Source organism: Thunnus thynnus, chromosome 8, assembly GCF_963924715.1.
Source record: "Thunnus thynnus chromosome 8, fThuThy2.1, whole genome shotgun sequence".
In the NCBI taxonomy this organism is placed as follows: domain Eukaryota; kingdom Metazoa; phylum Chordata; class Actinopteri; order Scombriformes; family Scombridae; genus Thunnus; species Thunnus thynnus.
This window is the reverse complement of record NC_089524.1, coordinates 27960093-27978961: the sequence shown is the minus strand read 5'-3', so window position 1 is coordinate 27978961 and position 18869 is coordinate 27960093. Positions and strand designations below refer to the sequence as shown.

The 18869-nt window shown below is 38.0% G+C and overlaps 1 protein-coding gene across 3 annotated transcripts in view; it reads left to right on the top strand.

Moving 5' to 3' along the window:
- The window catches only part of LOC137188222 (gamma-aminobutyric acid receptor subunit gamma-3), a 69039-nt gene that overhangs the window by 18478 nt on the left and 31692 nt on the right, over positions 1–18869 (top strand). For 2 of the 3 annotated variants that reach the window (XM_067597748.1, XM_067597746.1), the window contains one exon: positions 620–687. In XM_067597748.1, the coding sequence (XP_067453849.1) occupies positions 620–687 (68 nt within the window). Of the gene's footprint in view, positions 1–619; positions 688–13993; positions 14049–18869 lie in introns of those variants that run through there. The other variant, XM_067597747.1, reaches the window with a different exon arrangement.

The following is an 18869-nucleotide window of genomic DNA, read 5'->3' as shown; positions in this document are numbered from 1 at the left end:
TGTTGTGTTATGGTGCTGTCTTTTTTTCTCATCTTTATTTATTCAGGAGGAGTTTCTCTGAGAGCAATGCACTCTTTTTCAGGAACGCCCCGATTCACACAGTTACACACAGCTGCCCAGTACAACCACAGTCTGACCTGTTGGCCACTGAGCAGCTCCGCTGGAGCAGCAGGGATTAAGGGCCTTGCCCCAGGTCACCTCAATGGTGGTAATGAGGGAGGGGCAAACACTGCTTTTTCACTTTGCCTACCCAGATTTATGCTGGTCCAGGCATTGAACCGATGACCCTCTGGTCACAAGCTCACTTCTCTAACCTTAGGCCACTGGCCTATCTGTGGTCTTTGTGGCCATGGATGCATTATTGCTGCATTCAAGAGAACTCTTATAGTGGTATTTTATGACAGCATCTTATTTAATAAAGACCAATGTGTGTTCATTATTAACAACCACAGTTGGAGGACTGCTTCTCTCAGCAGCTACTTGCTCTTCAAAGGATTCTGAACAATAACGTCTCATTTGTCCACCTTCACTGTGACTTTCTTTGATGTACAAAAGAAGCAGGTATGGTGCCTAAATTAAATCCTTAATCAATAATGATTTTGCTCTTTTTTTTCCACAGTTAAACCAACTGTCATAGATGTCGACATATTTGTGAACAGCATCGGACCAGTATCATCAATAAATATGGTAAGTCCCTTAACAGTACTTGTGATATGTCCTTCCTATTTTGTTTAGTCGTTGTGTACACACAGCTCTGCTTCTGTTCAGGTGTCTTTTTTTCATGGCAGCTCTATGACATTTTCATGTCTGAGCTTGAACTGTGTGTTGTCGATGAGTTTGGTATTTTTCTGCCCTGTAAAACACACATGGTGGGAAGGTAGGTGAAGAGTTGCAACCAGCTGAGACTGTTTTCACCATTTTATTTCGGTAAAAACTGAGTGATGTGGTCAGAGTAGGCATCCAAGGTGCAGGTCTGCTTTCAGCACAGCATCACTCAGTTGATAGTTTTGTAATAAGTTCAAACAAAATGCCAATAAATTACAAAAAAATGTTGATTAATGTGAATAAACACCCTGAATGGACAAACTCCAACCAGTAGACACATATGGCTTATTTAATGCCCTCAACCATTCGAAGGTAAATATGTGTTTGGTATCTGAAGCCTTTAATTTGGTGATCCATTGTGGTTACCTTCATAAAATCATGTGCAAGTAATACCAGAGTCACTAACTTGTGACGACTTCTTATTTACTGTATGCTCCACCTCAGACAACATTTATGCACGTAGCACTGTGCGTATATCACTGTGCTTTGATTTGATGGCTAGGTCCTTACTGTCCCCAAATAATCCTTCAAGTTTCATCTTAAAGGTGCAGTGTTTAGAATTTAGTGGCATGTAGTGGAATGGACTTAGCAGAAATGGAATATAATATTCATAAGTATGTTTTAATTTGTGTTAAATCACCTGAAAACAAAAATTGTTGCGTTTTTAATACCTTAGAATGAGCCCTTCATATCTACTATGGGGAGACATCAGCTGGTCATGTCAGCTGATCCAAGGAACTGCACTGAGTTGCACCAGCTATGTGAAAGCTGGCATGAGCCATTTGGCATTGTAACACATTGTTACTTAGAGTTTAGGTTATTTATTTATCTACGTGGTGCAAGCAATCTGTGCAGCTTGTTTGTAATTTACCGCTGGCTCTAATGTCTCTGCAGCACTTTGATATCTTGACAACGCCATAGCACAGATTCACTGTAAACCTATATTCAGTGAGCGATAATGGTGATGGGGTAGCGTGTGCGTTTGTGTGTGTTGGGTGGTTGGGGTTATATGCTACCTCCTATTTGGATCAGGTGGCCTATTCTAACACCTTATGCCTTTAAAACTAGGATTTGACAATTCCTTATATCGGTGTCACACTGTGGTAGTATCAAGAATGACATTGTGACGTACAGCAATGCACGCTGCTGCCAATCTAACCCAGGGACACTGAGGCTCCATTTACACTTGTCGTATCTGGTTTAAATTCAGATGCAAGTTAATACACTTTTATTAACACTTAGTCACATATATTTGCCTCTGTAGGCTGCACCACAAATCTAATTGCAATCCTTGTGTAGTTGTGGTTTTTACTGAAGTGTGTTTAATTTTTCTACATACAAAAACAAATGTACTTAGAATTATTTTAAAGATGCTATAATCAGATAAAACATTTGACACATGGAAACTTTAATAATGTTGCGTCTGACAGATTTTGGGCCCTATCTTACGCCCAGCGTAAAGCGGCGCCAAGCTCAACGCAAGTGTTTTTGTTAGTTTAAGACCGATGCACTTGTCATTTTCCCCTCCAGCGCCCACATTATTAAAATAGCAATGGCACTTGCGCCCATCAGAGCGCCCATGGGAATGTTGGTCTTAAAGTAAGGTGTGGTCAGGCGCATTGATGGCGCATTGCTATCTTGAGGCAGCAGAGAGTGATTGCGCTATTGACCAACAAAAACCTGGTCTAAAGTCAATGGCACAGTGTTTCACTGTTATTTTAAGGGCCTGTTATCATTATAGTAATATGCGCCTACATAGGCGGGTGCACAACATAAACCCTGCTTGTTACACACACAGGATGCGCAGCAGCGCACAGACATGCAAAAGATTACAAATAAAAGGATTACAATGTGAACGATTATTATTGTGTACATCAACACAGTTTAAAAAATACATGTCATAATGCTTAGTCATAATATTTATCAGAATTAACTAATTGCTGTAATGATGGATAAAATTGTCTAATTATTTGACCACATTGTGGCAATACACATAGGTATTTAAACAGACAGACAATAGTGGATCAGATACAGATCGACTTTCTTGCTGCATCAATACATGAGGAACAATACATGACATGAGGAACACATGAGGAAATAAATGAGGTGAAAATAATGATTAAACTAACGAAGGAAATAAATCTGGACAGCTTCTAGCTGCTGCCAGCAGCAGGATCAGCACCTTGGAGAGCTGACAACTGTGTTGATGATTCTTTACATGATTAAAATTAATGATTCAATTTTTGAACAATATTTAACAAATATTCTTAAACATTTTTGAGAGTACAGTGATCAGGTTTCCATACTTTCAGCAATTAAAACCCTGCTGATTTGACCTGTCACTCCATGACTAAGCAAAATGATTTTAAAGAAACCAAAGCTGTAATTAAAAAAATAAACCTTTTCAAAAACCGAGTGAAAATACATTTGCAACAAATCAATGAACAGGATCATCAACCTGTGGTCTGGGGCTGGCCACAGGAGGGTTCGGTAGCAGCAGTTGCCAGTGTGCTCGTTATGGATTGTGCGCTTTCACTTTGTGCACAAGCAGATACATTTCCTCTGCAGAGAAGCGTTCTTTCTTACTACTTGGCAAATGCGCCATTATAATAGCAATCTGCATAGGTGCAAGCACATCTGGTTTTTAAAGGGAATCAGAGATGACACTCTGATTGGTTTATTGCATGTTATGACGAAAACACACCCATGATTAATTAATAGACTACGGACAACCCCTTTGAACTATGTGCCTGGTGCATCGACATCTTTTTCCACCATTAAAATAGCAAAAGTGCATTTGGACACACTCTAAATTCACTTGCGCCATGCGCTTCAGACCGTCCACTTTAGATCATTAAAATAGGGCCCTTTCGCTCACATTTAACTGTTGAAAAGGCAATAGTTCATATAAAGTCCATGTTAGTCAACTAGTATGATATAAGACAATTAACAGCTGTAAACATCAACAAAACTCTCTCAGCCTGAAACCAGAAAAGACTTAATTATAGTATTAACTGTCACCAGAGTGAGACTGCAGATTTAGTAGAACTGACTGTGAGTGCCAGTTTTAATTGGGCAAAAATGCACTCAGGAGGTCCAATGGAGTGTCAAACTGTCTTGATGCTGTTAGATTTTAGGGTATCTGAATTTGCAGGATTAAATGGAAGATGGTAAAGAGAGGCTTTGACTTACTGGCTGAGAAGAAGGGAATAGGATAAGTCCAAGTGAAAGAGAGGGAGATCAGAGGGGATGAGGGAGTCTAGGACAGACATCGGTCAGGAGGAAAAGCACAGAGATTGGTAAGAGATGGGCGAGAGGCAGGAGGTTTTAGGATACTTAGAAGTGACTGTATGTGAAGAATGATCAAGTAAGGGAGAGTTATGGGTTTTGGAAAAGAATACAGAGAGTATCGACGATCAAATGGACAGGCAGAGAGAGGAGATCTTAAGTCGAGAGGGGATACTGTTGAGGTGAACAAGTAAATTTTTTGGGCAGCTTACCTAATCAAAATCAAATGCTGATCATAACATTCTCTCAAACATTTCATACATGACACGAAGAACAGCATTACAGGCATGTATGTTAGTGAATTTCAGGACTTTAGTGGCATGCTCCATGTCAAAAATTCTGCTCCACTTATACACGAATATTTCTGCAGCTACCTGTAAATACATTTTTAGCTGCTCCTTCATAGCAGTTTATTGTTATTCATATGACTGAAAGGAATAGTTTGACAAAATGTGCTTATTTGCATTCTTACCTTTAAGTTACAATATGAAGAGGGAGCTGGCAGGCAATTAGCATAAAGGCTAATGGGTGTAACATGGGTTGTTCCAACCCGACATTTGCAACATAATCAAGCAGTCTGTGCACACACACACTGACAATGTCTAATCAGCCAAAATAAGTGAAAGCACTTGTGTGGTTCTAATTGCCTTGTAGACATTGCTGTCGTTTGCATGACTTTGTCTCTGAAGTTAACAAATGTTTAGACCTCTTTTGTGACTTTATCTCAAAAGGGAATTTAGCTACTGTTTGAGCAGACATCAGCATTTTTCTCCTGAGTTTGATCCAACGCTTAGCTCACAGAGCAGCTGCTGGCTGTGCAAGCAGAAAGCCACATTTGGTCAGAGGACCAGCAGAGTCCTAAAACAAGTAAGCTGCGCACCATCCAACAACCAGGTGACCATTTAAATGTCAAGGATGGCATGGTAAGGATAACACTCTGAGCCAAATGCTCTATCTTTAATGACAGGACAGATTATGTTTTACGTGGTTGCTTAATTGTGTCTTGAAAAAACAGTGCAGTTAATCCTGTCATATATTGTGCTTGTAAGCATTGTATTATTGCTACACTATATGTAACATATCTACATGAAAAGCATAGTCCTGTGCTTATATTGGCATTCTTAGAATATTCAGCATATACTGAAAGTTTACATGAGAGCCTGTTACTTACTTTAATTTAAATCATCTCTAGTATTTTTAGTGTATATTTGGTGCTACTACAGCACACACACAAGCACCCTCTCTTTACTGCATGACAAGCTAATTTTAAGCCACATTGTCAGAGAGGAATTCATATACGATATCAGTTGTCATACTTGTATTGTTTCTAATTACAATGCAGTGTATAATTCAGGGTGTCATGAGTTCTCCAGGAGACAGATGGTGATTAATTCCCTTCACTTTAGGAATAAAACTCAGTAGAAATGAGGCCATTTTCAAATCAAATGTACAGTCAAAGAGAAACCTATTCTGCACAAATATGGACAAATTTGAATTTTAAACTTCAATTAAATGGTCTAATTGATGTTCATTAGCCCACTAAACTATTGTACCAGGTCTTTTGACAAAAGATTGCACTTCCTACGTACAGAACCTGAGTGGTTTGAGTTCCGTAGAGACCACTACAGAAACTGAGTTTTCATTCATGCCCTATCACAGTGACATTTGTACTGTTTTTTAACAAAAGGTGACATCACTTTCATGCCTGAATGGCTAAAACACTTAGTGATCGAACAACCCATTCATTCATCCATCCCTCTATCCTTCCATTCATTCATCCATCCTTCTGTCCTTCCATTCATTCATCCATCCACGTGAATGTGAAAAGTTGACGTCAATTTTATAGCTCATTCTCATGCAGACCCATTGCTTTTTAAAGGCTTATATACATTTATTATTCATTAAAATGATATTACTATACCCTGAAGCAGAGGAGCACACTGCATCAAAATCAAACAAGCCAACACCTGCACACGTCAATACCTGCAGCTGTATGAAATTCTTGGTGTTTGGTTGCAAAAGATAAACTTGCAGATATTTGACTGCACATTATATTTGTGTCAGTGCAGGGATGACTGTAAAATTATCACTCAAAGGGCAACAAAATCAGACTCAACAACATGAACACAGTTACTTGCTTATCAGAGATTAAAATGAAATGCTGCATTTTCTATCCAAAGCTATATCAAATTTAATTATGACTAACAGCTGCGAAAAACCTGACTGAACATTGTTACATTATAAAAGACCTTATATCAATCAGCATTGATCTTTAAGCCTGCAAAAAGGTAACACAGCTAAACTAGCCATAAACATAAACACAGACTGAGCTGTTGTATACTTTTTTCACCTCCCTCTGCACAAAAACATCTTCCACTTGATTAAAATTTGAGGCTGATTCATTTCCCATATGACAGACCTGGGATGTTTTTGTGGTTAACTGAGTGCTCACCCTGTAATTTGATTAGTCAGGTAGAATTTTAAAACCAGCTGTATTAGAATAAATAAAAAGGTGTGCAGTAAGCTACGATAGGCCAGCTGGTTCGTTCTCTCCTCCAAGCTGCCTGTATATATATATATATATATATATATATATATATATATATATATATATATATATATATATATATATATATATATATATATATATATATATATATATATACTGTTCATAAAAGAACACCTGGAGGCCTGGTGGCTCATTCAGCCCAGTTCAATATCTACACTGGTCACAGTAAAAACTGCCGTGACTCAGTGCCCAGAGACCCAATCTGGCTGCTACAGTGACAACCTTTCTAGAGGGTGCAAATACGCCTCTCTTCCAGTTTGGTCCCTGAGACTAAATCAATATACTGTACAGCAGATACAGTGAAAAGTCTATATCCCTATAGGCTGGACCATACAGTGACAACAGGTCTGTTCTCATGACTCATGGCCTGGAAAAATTAAATGAATTCACAACAACACACACAAGTTTAGACATCGTTCTAGGTGTGATGTTTATAACAGACAGACAGACTTAAGTCAGGTGCAAAATTTTTAATGTAAAATCATTCTTGGTTCCAAACTTCTTAGAAGTCACATCTTATCACAATCAAATCTAGAATAATCAACTCCAGTATTATCCTCTTCATGTGCGGTCTACAATAATGTGGAATAACATAGAGCAACTTAATTATCATTAGTAGACCTGCACAACTTCCAAAACAATAAAGATTTGAAAAAAAATATTGAAACATGGTGTAATGACAAATGAAACTGATTTAAGTAGCTGCATATTGAAATGAGGCAGGTAGGATGTGAAGATCACATCCTGGAACTGAACATGGAGCTCAGGTCAGACTCTCTTCTTTTGCTAAAAAGCAAAAATGAAAAAATAATCAATTAAAATGACTTTATAGGTAAAGCATCACAATAAATGCTGCAAATTTGGACAGACGTAAATGTTAGTGTCCATATGCCTCGGAAACATTGAATTATTGCACATAAAATAAACATTTGATCATCTTGTTGGTGAGAGCTCTTAATTGACTGTTTATTGAATCTACTGAGAAAATGCCACGGCTGATAAATTAGCTCTGTCTTTAAAGCCTGTCAGGTCCATGCAAGTCCACTCAATAGATAATGTACTGCATGTCATGTCTCTATTGCCATAATGAAGTAAGGACAGGATGAGAGCTTTTACTGACTCATTGGAGAATAATTCTGTACTACATGTACCAAAACTTCCTCCTGTTCACAAAAATAAGAGCACTCCACAGTTCAGAGTTCAACAACTTTATCAGACAGCTTTGCAAATTGACTCCTCCTACATGTTTTACCAAAAGAAAAGGACCCAAAATTGTATGCGAAAGCAAAAGTTCCTTCTTTATGAATGACTGGTGGTGCATTCAAAAACATATTAAAAAAACAATGTACTTGATTCAGATTCAAACATCAAACACCACCTAAACTTTACAAGCTCATAATTTTAAGCTTATATTTTAGTAGAGTGAAATATGCATGTAAATCCGTAAACCTTAATTTGGTGCTTTCTATTACAAGCACATAGGCAATTTTAACTGCAGTGTGTTAAGAAAATCCAGTTTTAGCAGCAGAAAAAACTGACTGAAGAATGATAAAATAAGATCCCATAATGAGTGGATTTATTTATTACTTTATGTTTTTGTCAGTATTTATTCATAATGTTTATTTTGTGGTGTCATATTTATTCAGTTTTGGCCATTTGGACTTTCTGAAGCTGGGAAATTTATGCTGAGTCCCAATTTACAGTAGAGGACACAGCATGAAATGACTCAAAGGCTGAACCTGCGCCTCTTCCCAGAAAGAGAAGGTGAAGATTACAAAAAAAAGACTTTGGAGTCACAAAGACACTAGAAGTGAAAACAGGGCAATTATTCTGTTTGCAGAGCCTTAATGACTTCATCACACCTGTGCACAAATGAACCGGTTTCCATCATTTGCATGGCTGAAGAAACCTGAACATAACACGAGTCCACTTAGAAGTGATATGAAAAGGGATTCAATTAAACCTGGCCTGACCAAAAAATGATGTTTTCCTCAAATAAAGCAAATTAAAGTATGCACAAATATTTATCTTTATATGAAAAGTAATGCTCTACCTACTCTTCCTTCATTTTCTCTTCATTTTGCACAGTGACAATGAAAAGCAGACCCATGCATGAGCCATTCAGAAGAAACAATACACCGGTCTATGTTTTAATAAGCAATATGTTAAGTTGGAGAGGGCAGCATCTTTGTAATTATAAAGAAGTTGCTATTTTTATACTTATGGGTCATGTAGTGTCCAAGGCAACCTCATGTAATCCAGGAGGAATTTCTGCCAAAACAAAAGCCAGTGCCAGTGGGGTCTCCGATGCTATTCTCACCCTGTGGAGAGAGCAGCCCACTCACCAGCTATAACACACCGGATACCAAGACAAATACAATATCCATGCCAGTTCATTTCCCACTGCTGGCAGGACTACTGCAACATTCTTGATACTGCGGTTTTGTTTAGCTCCCAGCAGAATATTAATTTGTAATGTTCCTGAAATGTGCAGCCTACTGTAATTGTTTGGCTCGTACCTGCTGTGATACAAAATGGCCTTGATAATTTTTTTTAATTCACATCATAAAAAGTCTTTCTGCAATACAATAGGCGGGTTGGCTGTTTCAACTTAGTTACAAGATGACTGTAACTATGTTCTCACACCCTCTAACTCAAGACAAGATGAAAAGCATGCTTTCACTTAATAAGCTCAAGTGCTGCATCTCATTTTTTCATTTTTTTTTTTCTGGGTGGAAGATTTGGGTAATGAAGTCATCAGCATGAGGATCATATAATGAGGCTCTTGGTAACGCTCACAACAGAACAGATCTCAGTGGAATATTAATGTGCTGCGAGTGTGGTTCAATCATCATGTAATGAAGTAAGAAAAAAATATCTTTTCCTGTTTTACCAGTGTTCATAACTTTCATGATACCTGTGTGACCACAGTGCAGAGCATCCTCGGTCTGTTTTATAGTGTTGGCAGACAGACACACAATGATGCAGCTATAATGTGTGAGGAGAACTGCACTTGATCTGCAGAACAACAGATTCATTTTGAACTGTTTTGAACTGTTTTTATGGAGCAGTGGACATACTGTATCACCACTGCTCTGCCTTCTGCCATCAAAGCCACTAGAGACTTTAAGAAGTAATGCATTACTAACTGGTGTTTGAAAGCTGATACTGTAAAAAGAAAAAAAAAGGAACAATTCAGTAGTTTGACATTGAGTTGAATTAGCGATTATCAAACAAATGGATTTAGGGCAACAATACTGTATATCCTGGTGTTATAACTTCTAGCATTGTTTATGTAGAGCACTTTATGCAGATAACTTTCTGAGCAGGGCTTCCCAACCAACCCTCTCTAACACTTTCAAACTGGCAATTCTTTAGTTTTTTCACTCATGTCACTCAAGCCACAGTAGTTACTAGGGGTGTGCCCAAATAAAAATACATTATTCGGCCAAGCACATAGTGGGTTTTATACGAATATTTGTTTCATACAAATATTTTAAAAATGATTTGTTGGGGGTGTTCCCCAGAGATAAAGCTGAGCTACTGACACATGCAAAGTGCTTCCAAGGAACTCTCCATAACCTGTTGATCCATTTCTCCTTTCAACGAAGTTAGATTGTAAAAAATAGGCAAAAGGCATGTTTCCCTTACAAATAATCTACCTCAAGATTTTCAAAACACTGAAGGGAGGACAACTGTTTCAGTTACTGTAAACTTACTAAATGAATAGGGTGCTTGTTTGACATATTTCTCATTTGCTGCCCTGGCATTTGCAGCACTGAAATCAAACTTGGCATAAAATGACAACAAAAGAGCTTATTTTATCCATAGCACCCATTGGTCTCTGCTGTGTCTACATTTTGAAATTTGGATTTGGGTTTTTTTCTTTGCTTCACTCGGCAATCACTGGAGCCAGAAAACCTTCTTTTGGCAAAAGAGGCAGAGCTGGTGTAGAACTGTGTGATAGGCTGAGGAGTATGCATAGCAAAAGACAACAAATTATGTGAGACAACTAGTTTAATTCTGTTGGGGGTTGATTAAATGAACTGAACTGTGAAACATAAATAATACACAACAATAACAAGCTTTCCATGTGTAACATTAAGCTACCTTCAGGGCAGTGGAGCATGTTGTTATCCATCTGCTTTCTTTACACCTTTAACCTGTGCAGGGTCATGGGGGGCTGGAGCCTATCCCAGCATGCATTAGGTGAGAGGTGGGGTACATCCTATGGGCAATTTAGAGTTTCCATTTCACCAGATTTTCATTTCTTTAGACTGGGCGAAAACTATTATAAGTTTATTATTATTGGAGCAAAACAACTGAGCACCTGTGACAGTGGAATTTGTTGTTGTACAAAAAGTCAGACATGTATCAGTAAATTTGATGCTTTAGGAGTTGCAAACTTGTAGAATTTTTTTTCTCTCCCACAAACACAACAGTTACACCTTCTCAAATATTTCATTGCAGGTGCACAAATCCTTTTCTACCTTTTTCTTTTTTGTTACAGTTGCTGCAGTGAATATGGTGCAAAACACATTCACACACGTGTATCAAATCCTGTGAAGTCATGGACAAAATTTGCACATCCGCAAATCAGTATATGAATTCATGCAATGAGAGTTGCACACCTGTAGAATATTTTCTCACAAATACAGTTTTTTTCTCTTGGATATTTTTCTAGAAACACAAGTCATTAATTACTTGAATCTGCTGCTACGAGTCTCAAATGCTGTTTTTTCGCTCACAAATGACAACTTCCACACGCTTTCACTTTCACACCACATATCTCAGTGAAATATGGAGCAAAAGTGATATATGCACCTGTAGAGCCAGGGGAATGTCCTGTTCAGAGATCAGAGAACCATTTTGGCCAATCAAAGCACCGTGTTTGAGACGGGTCCGGCAGCCGGATCTTATTGGTTCATTTGGACGGCTGTCCTGTCCCTTGGCGCTGAACAGAAAAAAAAAACACCAGCCTCAAATCTCCACCTTCTAATGTTACCCGACCGTCCCGACTCCACAGAGGAGCTGACATTCTGATGTTTAAGGTATGTTTTACACTTTTGTTTATACAGTAGTTTAAATATGAGCGCTGGTCAGCTACATTGGTAATCAACGCTTGTTATTTAGGGTTAGCTCCTCTTGCCTCCTGACAGGTATGTTAAGCTGGCTAACAAATTACACTGTTACATTAGTTTATGCTAATTAGTCGGCAGAAGATACACTCATACTAAATTACTTCCTCTTCTAGAAAAATTTCAGATCAGGGTGAGTCTTTGCAGGTGAGTATCATATCATGAGTATGCACTTAACATGAGATTAATGGTGTTTACTATGTGAGTGAGTGATAGGTCGTATTTATCAGAGCCTCCTGGAGCTGTGTCGTGACTGAAATCCAGTATTTTATTTTTATTTCAGGTTTGTTTTATGCAAAATGGATAAATTATTAAATTGGGGCGCCATGGGCTTAACTGTATTGATGCTTGTTTACTAATGCTGAACTGTTTATTGCAGTGTTTTTCATTCCTGGTCCTGGGGCTTCCCTGCCCTGCATGTCATAAATGTTTCCCTCTTCCAACTAACCTGATTTAAATGATCATCTTGTCATCAAGCTCTGCAGCCTGATAACAACCCGTTCATTTGAATCAGGTGTGGTGGAGCAGGGAGACATCTATGACAGTGATGAAGCGTCCATTCAGCGTGAAGAATAATAATTATCTGAACTTTAGCTAAGTTTATTGTGAAGTGACAATAGTAATCATACTGAACAAAGGAGGAAAGTTAGGTATTGTTTGTATTTCAGTGGTCACATATACTTACATTGAGCTTAAACTGATCTATATACAATTAATTTATGCATGTGATTGTATGAACAGAAGCAGAATGTGTCACAGTACAGTGTAGCAGATGAAGACACCTCCAGCTTGGACAGCGGACCCTCTACTGTTCATGTCTACTCTAACAGTCTCTGAAAGAAATGTAGAGATGGACAAAAGTTTGAACATTCACAGAAATCAAAAACATTTATATTGTATTAATGTATTTGTTACCTGAGCAGACCTGGATGTGATTCTTATTTTTCTCAATGTTAATGTGAAAAGTTAACCTCACATTACATGTGTAATTGTTTTAATGTAGTGTACAGTAACAGCATTAAAGCCAATGCAATACAAGGTCAGTAGACTTGTCATCATGAATTATTATTACATTTTTGATTGATGTGGACACTTGGTAACCAAACAGCATTAGATTATTTTCAGTAAACTGCTGCAAGTAATTTATGTTCAGGTTCTCTCCAACCATGATTACAAAAAACCGTACTCATAAGTTTTATATGTCACATTCAACACTTCAGTATATTTAATGTATAATATGAAGGAAAAAACACCACATCAGATTGTATAGACTAAAACTTTATTTTACAAAAGGAGCATGTGAAGGATTACAGCAGCCACAGCCCAACCCCTGGATGCTTCTGTCTGAAACAACTGAACGAGCTGATGCTCTCATCAACACACCAACACAGGGCGCCATCATGCTGTCTCTCTTGGCTGTGCAGACTGAGAGGATGATATTAATCTAAGGAACAGTTGGTGGATGTTCTGCAGCTTCTGCTTCAATCCTGCATCAAGTTTCATTCTCTTCACGCATCCCATGTTGCTGCTGTGGTCTTCATCACTCAATGTGATGCAGCTTTGCTCCTCGCTGCAGGCCTGTTGATGGACAGAAGTATAACACAAGACTTTTCAAAGTATTACATATTTCATGTAGACAGGGTAATAACTGTTCATGAGTAAATATAGTCTAAAATATTCTTAATTAAGCTGTGGAGTGGGTCTTAAGTATTGTTCAGTTATATCACTTGTTATCAACAGTAAGTGTCAAAACGCAAACATTTAAGAGCTTCAAAAATGTGGATTGTATAACGTTGCTGGATGTGATTTGAGAGTAAACTGCTGGACATAAAAAGCATAATGTTACTGTGAGACAAAAAGGCAGATTTGTATGAGTTACTACCAGCAAACAGATAGCTGATTGCTAAATAAAGCAACAGGGATTAGCTAGCAAGGGGAGCTAACCTAAATAAGAGACACTGATTTCCAATGTAGCTGACCAGCATGTATATTTAAACTACTGTCTAAACAAAAGTATAATGAACCAATAAGGTGCGACTGCTGGACCTTTCTCAAACGAGCTGCTTTGATTGGCCAAAAGCGTTCTCTGAACTCTGAACAGGGCCCGCCTCTGGCTCTACAGGTGCACAAATCACTTTTGCTCCACATTTCACTGAGATATGTGGTGAAAAGGTGAGAGCGAGCGGACTTGTGAGCAAAAAAACAGCATTTGGGACTGGCAAATTCAAGTAGGTGTAATTAATGACTTGTGTTTCTAGAAAAATATCCAAGTAAAAAATGTATTTATGAGAAAATATTCTACAGGTGTGCAACTCTCATTGCGTGAATTCACATACTGATTTGCGGATCGGGTGTGTGAATGTGTTTTGCACCATATTCACTGCAGCAACTGTAGAAAAAATGTGAGCAAATGAGTTTCTTAATTTGTGATTCGTAGAAAAGGATTTGTACACCTGCAGTGAAGAATTTGAGGTGTTACTGTTGTGTTGTATTTGTGGGTGAGAAAAAAAATTCTACAAGTTTGCAGCTCCTAAAGCATTTTTCTCTGTGACTTCAAATTTCCTGATACACATGTGTGACTATTTTCTACAACTACAAATTCCACTGTTGCAGGTGCTCAGTTGTTTTGCTCCAATAATACCTTCATAGAAAACAAAAAAATGGCTTGCTTACCCTCTCTAATACTCATTTACAGTAAAAGTGACAATTGGACACATTTCATATATATATGAACATAAGACGTGTGTAAGTCACACCAGGTGGATGACGGATGTCTTCCAGGCGACCTTTAGCTGTCTCTAATGAGGACACAAGGAGAGACTTCAAGACAACAAAGGAACACAACAACATGCACAGGCCTGATACAGTATGTACTGTATGCCTTGTCCTGCATAATGATTAAGTACCCGCTTCACACTGCAGAGGAGTATGGTTTGCCCTAGTTTATCTGGTGCAGTGACCAGTACTGGACTTCTAAACAGGAAATAAACTATCCAACTTTATATCACAGAGTTTGTCGGGAAAATGTTCATTTGAAAATAAGGGTATATTTCCTTGTCTGAATTAGAATGGGTTATTTCTACATTGAACTGCAGTGAAACAAGGAGAAAGACAGACAAATGATAATAGAATAGTGGGGGTGGAAGTCTATTCAGTGTTAAAAAGAGAAAAAAAGTACTTCTTTGTTCAGTTATAAATGGCTGAGAGATGAAAAATAGAGGTTTTATCAAAACCCTTGAGTTCATGGTCATGTCAGAAACATGAAGGTGCAACTACAAAAAAACATGCATGAATATAAGACAAGTAAGTTTTAAGTGAAAAGGTTGTTCAGCATGTTTTAACCAATATGTTGCTCACCAACCCAACAAAGGCACTGTAATGTAATGTTGTATGTTTCTTAGTCACTATACATTTATAGACTGATAATTCCATGCAGGTACAGTATGTAGTCATTAGGGGTATCCTTCCCAGTTCAGACAACATAGCCTAGACTGAGGTTCATCTTCAAAGTCCAGATGAAATAGCATTTCGAGAGTATCTAACAGGATAGACAGGTGGGACATAACATTGGGAGGAATTTTATTTGAATGTTGAAAAGTGGGCTTGTCATAATGAATCTTAGCTCTGTGCCGCTAAAAGTTGAAGATTGATTGCTGGGTGGATGTTATGATATTATTGGTTGAAATTAGTTGGTTCAAGCCTATGTATGCACAAGTCACATTTTGTTTTACAGGAAGAACACATATTTAAATTTTGATAATAAGAATACGAAGAAACTGATTTTTTTTGGCATATATATATATATAGGTCCGCCATATGACCAGGGATGTGATCTAAAAGGGTTAAAAGGGCATTTTTCATTTCATCTCGACTTTAAAAAGCTTTACATTTCAAATATCATTAATAATGCTTATTTGCATAAGGGGACAGGAAGGTCAGTAGACTATGCCTCTGCTCACTTTTCACAGAAATGAAAAGCTGCATCACTGCAGGCAGCACAGAGCTGCTGTGTCGTCATGGTAGGTGGCTTCTGCCAGGCTGTTTATCCCAGCTTGAGCCATTAGTCAGCTCAGTCGCTTTCTGATTTGTATTCTGGCAATTTTAAACATTGGGTGAGCTGTGGCAAAATGATTCCTTACCTATCAGTCGACATTAAGCCATGTGCAGATTTTCAATAATGACTAATATTCCCATGTGTCCACACGATTTTGAAAAATTGATGGGGAAATATTCCATTATAAGAGTAAATCTGTTCAGTGTGACCCAGCGTAACAACTTTTAGACAGGAGAGAATGATAAATGATGAAATTAATTTTCCCCCAGCATCTTTAAAAAGTAAAACCACACTGAAAGGACAGAGAGAGTGGGTGTTTTGCAATTACAGTTAATAAGTGTTGGACAGTTTACTTGAAAAATGCAATCATTTACACATTACATATTACTCATTAAAATTTGTATTTAATTACTTAAATAATTACTCAACCGCAAATCTAACTAGTTACATTACTCATTACTTTCATTACTCCATCCAGCTCAACAACTTCCACATCCACATTACATCTTCTGTGTTCAACATGCAGTCAGTCTACAGTTAGGAGATATTTACTGACCATCAACAGGCATCTTAACGTTTGCCCCAGTGACTGCATAAAGTCCCATCCTCTCACTGTAGCTGTGTTGTTCTCACACCCTCAAACTCTCAACTAAATAGACCTTTTTTCACAGCAGACATTTTGACATAGCAGAAAAGGCACATGTGTAATTAGAATTGTGGCTGCATCCAATTTCATTTAGTGTACTATTGTCCTGTTAGCAACCAAGCTAACTAGCTTGCTAAATGTTAATCAGCAAGCTAGTTCGCTTAGTTGCTAACAGGGCAATAAATACATAGTCTATTCAAGAAACATTTGTACCATCGACTCCTGTTTCAGAACTGTTTGCAAACTCTCTGGTGTGAAGCAGTTTATACTCCAGCAGAGGAGAGTTAAATAAAAAGCAGCAAAGCTAACAAGATAGCTTCCTCTGTTTTGGACCCTCAAAGGTCAGCACTGTCAAGACTGCTTGCTATTGGTCAACAGTGTCCTTATAAGTTAATATTTCATCTGTCTTATGTAGAAAGTTTAAATAAATTGAGTCACAAAACTCTTGTAGTGTTAAACATTCAACTTTATTTTTATCTTTAATTTAAAATTTTGATCTATGACTTTCAATATTTTTCAGATCTGTTCATTTTTCTTGTGGATACATACAAAAGTATGTGGACACCTGAAAATTACATCCTAAATGACACCATTTAACATTTAATTCCCAAACCATTAATATATAGCATATACTCTTCTGGGAAGGCTTTCCACAAGGTTTGAAACCTGGTTGCAGGGAGCGGCTCCCATTCAACCATAAGAGCATTAGAGGTCAGAAACGATGTTGGGCAATACAATCTTACTGGAAGTGACATCGTAATACATCCCAAAGGTGTAGGATGGGGTTAAGGTCAGGGTTCTTGATGAAAAACAGCCCCAGACCAAAAGTATGTGGGCAGACATATATTTTTAGCCATATGGTGGGCTATATGCCTCAGTCTTCTGCCACTAAAACAAGTTTCACTGCTATGATACAGATGGTATTTCCATGCAGTATTCAGAATCAGATCTGCATGTCCCAGAGGATAATCTTTTCTGTACTTCAGTTTGAATGAATATGTCATGTGGGGTCCATTTCTAATGTACAGTAGTATCTTTAATTTTACTGTGAGTAAATCAGCAACCTTAATTAAGCAGCTCCTCTGAGGCAGTTGAGGTGAAAGACCCATTTTCTTCACAGCAACGCCTGCTGTAGTGGCTGAAAGCAGCTGCAAGCAGTGGGGAGCAGAAGTGAGATCGATACTCTTTCAGCATAGTTAAAATTACCCTCCAATGTGAAATTATATAACAGATTACAATGCTAGAAATTTTGCTGTATTATTATACGAAATTTACCTCTCAGTCTCCATCTGCAGCTTGCTATTTCCAGATGCGATTGCTTCAGCTCATATCAAGTTCTATTTACTTGATTTGCAGCACTTTCCCTCCACTGGTCATTAAATCCTGGATAATGTTCAGTTTTTTTCAAATCTCCAGAGCTCCACACAATTAAAGGTCATAAGCACCCAGTGGTTCTCTTGATTATAGACTTCATTCTAATTGGTGAGCTATTCAAACTGGTGCAGTGAATGGGTAAAAGGTCAAATGCATTTCAGGCGGTGGCAGCAGTGTGAAAAGATGTGGGTTGCTGGAGAAGGGAAGACTATTATTAATTCAATTGTCTTGTATATCTTCAAACATATTGTTGCTAAAGAGGACCATAAGAACTCAACTGTTGTTTTTGTGGAGATTTTTGGTTTTGTCTGCCGTTAAGCCAGATACTGTATATGTGCCCCACTGAGCTTGTACAGCAGCACTGGTGTCAGGCTAGTTAGAATACAGACTAGGCATGCTTATTTGCATAATTAGTAACTTTTGTTGTTGCAACATAGACATTGTTTGCATCATCACCTATGTAAGTAGCTATAAGTGGCCACATATCTTCTTACACACAAATAATGGAGAAATTGTTCGCCTCATTAAATTGCATCTAGTAATTAATGTAAGGCAGCAGTCAGTGTCTCTTTTTTAATCACAACGCTGGTACGATTCTAAAACAAATTAAAGACCTGCAGATGTTTTAACTTGCTCAATTTGTTCAGTTAGCTTTATTCAGTAAAAGTCCACTGGCTATAGGGTTTTGTTTGATACAAGCAACTTTCCTAAACTTGCAGGTCAGCACGACAGGACCTCCAGTAAGGCTAAAGGGCAACACACACTGGCGTTGTATGACGCACATACTGTTTCCTATGTCACTGTTGTACACATCTCCTAAAACTGAGTGGTTCACAGAGCCAAGAGTCAAATCATGTGCCTGTATCATACTATACTACAACAGCAGCTGAACGTACACTGGGAATGTACATTTACCCCTGGGTAATGGCATAACCAACATGAATTGGCTTTACACTCTTATTACTTCACACCTCA